At 53.0% G+C, this 2,352-nt stretch overlaps 1 protein-coding gene across 1 annotated transcript; it reads left to right on the forward strand.

The window, feature by feature from the left end:
• The first annotated feature begins 200 nt into the window (after window positions 1–200).
• On the forward strand, window positions 201–2,352 carry LOC124662908 (WAT1-related protein At5g07050-like). Its single transcript, XM_047200689.1, has 6 exons — window positions 201–326; window positions 650–861; window positions 985–1,047; window positions 1,261–1,377; window positions 1,476–1,875; window positions 1,963–2,352. Exons 1-6 carry the CDS (start codon window positions 201–203, stop codon window positions 2,350–2,352), a joined length of 1,308 nt encoding a protein of 435 aa, XP_047056645.1.

Below are 2,352 nucleotides of genomic sequence, written 5' to 3' on the forward strand. Positions count from 1 at the left end.
TGTTTGGCAGAATCCACTAGGTGGTATTACAATGGTGGCAATCAAACAAGCATGTCGGCTTAGGTACAAAATCAAGGGCTGCAGCGCACTGTTCTTTATGACATTGGGGAGACAACTGATGATTCATTTGCCTTCCAATCTGAAACACTGCTTGCTTGTCCTCATGTGAAATATAACCAGATTTGATGGTTTTGCGACGGATGACGTGTGATGCTGCACCACTAGCCCAACCAGGGAAGCTGTTTGAGATCTCCCTGTTCACCAGGTGGTCTTCATTTGCTTCGAGAAACCCATCAGCTGGATATCACCAGATGAACATGGCAGAGGCTCACTAATGAGTCCCACCATGCCAACGGCGAAGCCACTCGGTCTCGGAGTTGGCATACGTCTGCGCACTGGTACCGAATGGGCCAGCCTTACTGGGAAGAGAAGAGAAATAGCGTGGCCAATAACCTCAGAATAAATATAATGCCAAGAACCTCAGAATAAATATAATGCCTAGAATGCCCCTACGTGCGTATAAATAGGGCTGCCAGCCCTGCACATTTCCTTCAACTCAAGGTCTTTGTCTCTTGCTCCTTGAGTTCCCTAGCTAGCAAATCCATCAATACCCTAGCTAGAAGCTTCTAGCCCTTGGCTTTGCAGCTAGCAAGAAGTACCATACATATATATCATCACCATGGGTGGCTTCGAGAAGGCCAAGCCTTACATCGCCATGATCTGCCTGCAGTTCGGCTACGCTGGCATGAACGTGATCACCAAGGTCTCACTCAACGGTGGCATGAGCCACTACGTGCTCGTCGTCTACCGCCACGCCTTCGCCACCGTCTCCATAGCGCCATTTGCCCTGCTTCTCGAGAGGTATATATATGCACGCAAGAGATCCGTGAACGAAACGGTGCATTTTATTTTTGTCTGTGTTGTTGTAATTCGCATGGCTCACTGGCCTGAAGCTGATACGATGAACTTGATTTAAAATGGTAGGAAGGTGAGGCCGAAGATGACGTGGTCGTCCTTCCTCCAGATCTTCGTACTGGCACTCCTCGGGTTAGTTCTCCTGTCATCTTGTGTACTAGATTTAAGAATGAGGGAAAAAACACATAAGTGGAGACCCCAATATGGAGACTCGACTCTTTTGTCAAGAAAGGGTTGTCTGCCAGATGTATTTTACTTCTAGCAAGTACTCCACTAATGTAAGCTTTCCTGAAATATACCGACGTGTGTAACTAACCTAATGGATGTCCCTGGTATTAATTACAGGCCTGTGATCGACCAGAATTTCTACTATGTCGGGCTAAAGTACACCGGCCCGACCTTCGCATGCGCCATGAGCAACATCCTTCCTGCCATGACCTTCGTGATGGCCTGTATCTTCAGGTATAGTACTTCTCCTCTGAAAATTTGGACAAGGCGTCATTTTGTGATCGGTTTTGGAGCAAAGATTTGACATTGCTTGGTGTCCAACGAATAAACAGGATGGAGAAGGTGGACCTGAGGAAGGTGAGGTGCCAGGCGAAGATAGCCGGGACGGTGGTGACGGTGGCCGGCGCGATGCTGATGACGCTCTACAAGGGCCCGCTGATGACGGGCCACGCTCACGGCCACGGCGGCGAGGCCCCGGTGGCCGCCGTCGACCCCACGGGCAGGGAGTGGTTCCTGGGCTCCCTCTTCGTCATCATCGCCACCCTCGCCTGGGCCTCGCTCTTCATCCTCCAGGCGCACACCCTGAAGCAGTACTCCGCGCCGCTCTCGCTCACCACGCTCATCTGCTTCGTCGGCACCCTCCAGGCCATCGTCGTCACCTTCGCCATGGAGCACCGCCCCTCTGTTTGGACCATCGGCTTCGACATGAACCTCCTCGCCGCCGCATACGCCGTGAGTAGCAACTCTGATCTACTACTCCTTATCGTGAAATCTCGCACTCGAAGTGATCGATCTAATGTACGTTTGCATGATGTGCAGGGAATCGTGACGTCGAGCATAGCGTACTACGTGCAAGGCCTGGTGATCCAGAAGACAGGGCCGGTGTTCGCGTCGGCGTTCAGCCCGCTGATGATGATCGTGGTGGCCGTGATGGGCTCCTTCATCCTCGCCGAGAAGATATTCCTCGGAGGCGTCCTCGGCTCCGTCCTCATCGTCATCGGCCTCTACTCCGTGCTCTGGGGAAAGCACAAGGAGACCCAGGAGGAGTCGGCGGCTCTGCGGGAGGAGCTGCCCATGGCCATGGCCCCCAGCTCTAACGGGGACGCCAAGGAGGTCGACGCAGCAGTACAGGGACACGATCCGGAGTGCGAGAAAGCCAACGGGTCAGTCCGGTCATCCTCCAACGGACACGGAGCTAATGTTGTCTGA

Source organism: Lolium rigidum, chromosome 6 (assembly GCF_022539505.1).
Source record: "Lolium rigidum isolate FL_2022 chromosome 6, APGP_CSIRO_Lrig_0.1, whole genome shotgun sequence".
NCBI lineage: Eukaryota > Viridiplantae > Streptophyta > Magnoliopsida > Poales > Poaceae > Lolium > Lolium rigidum.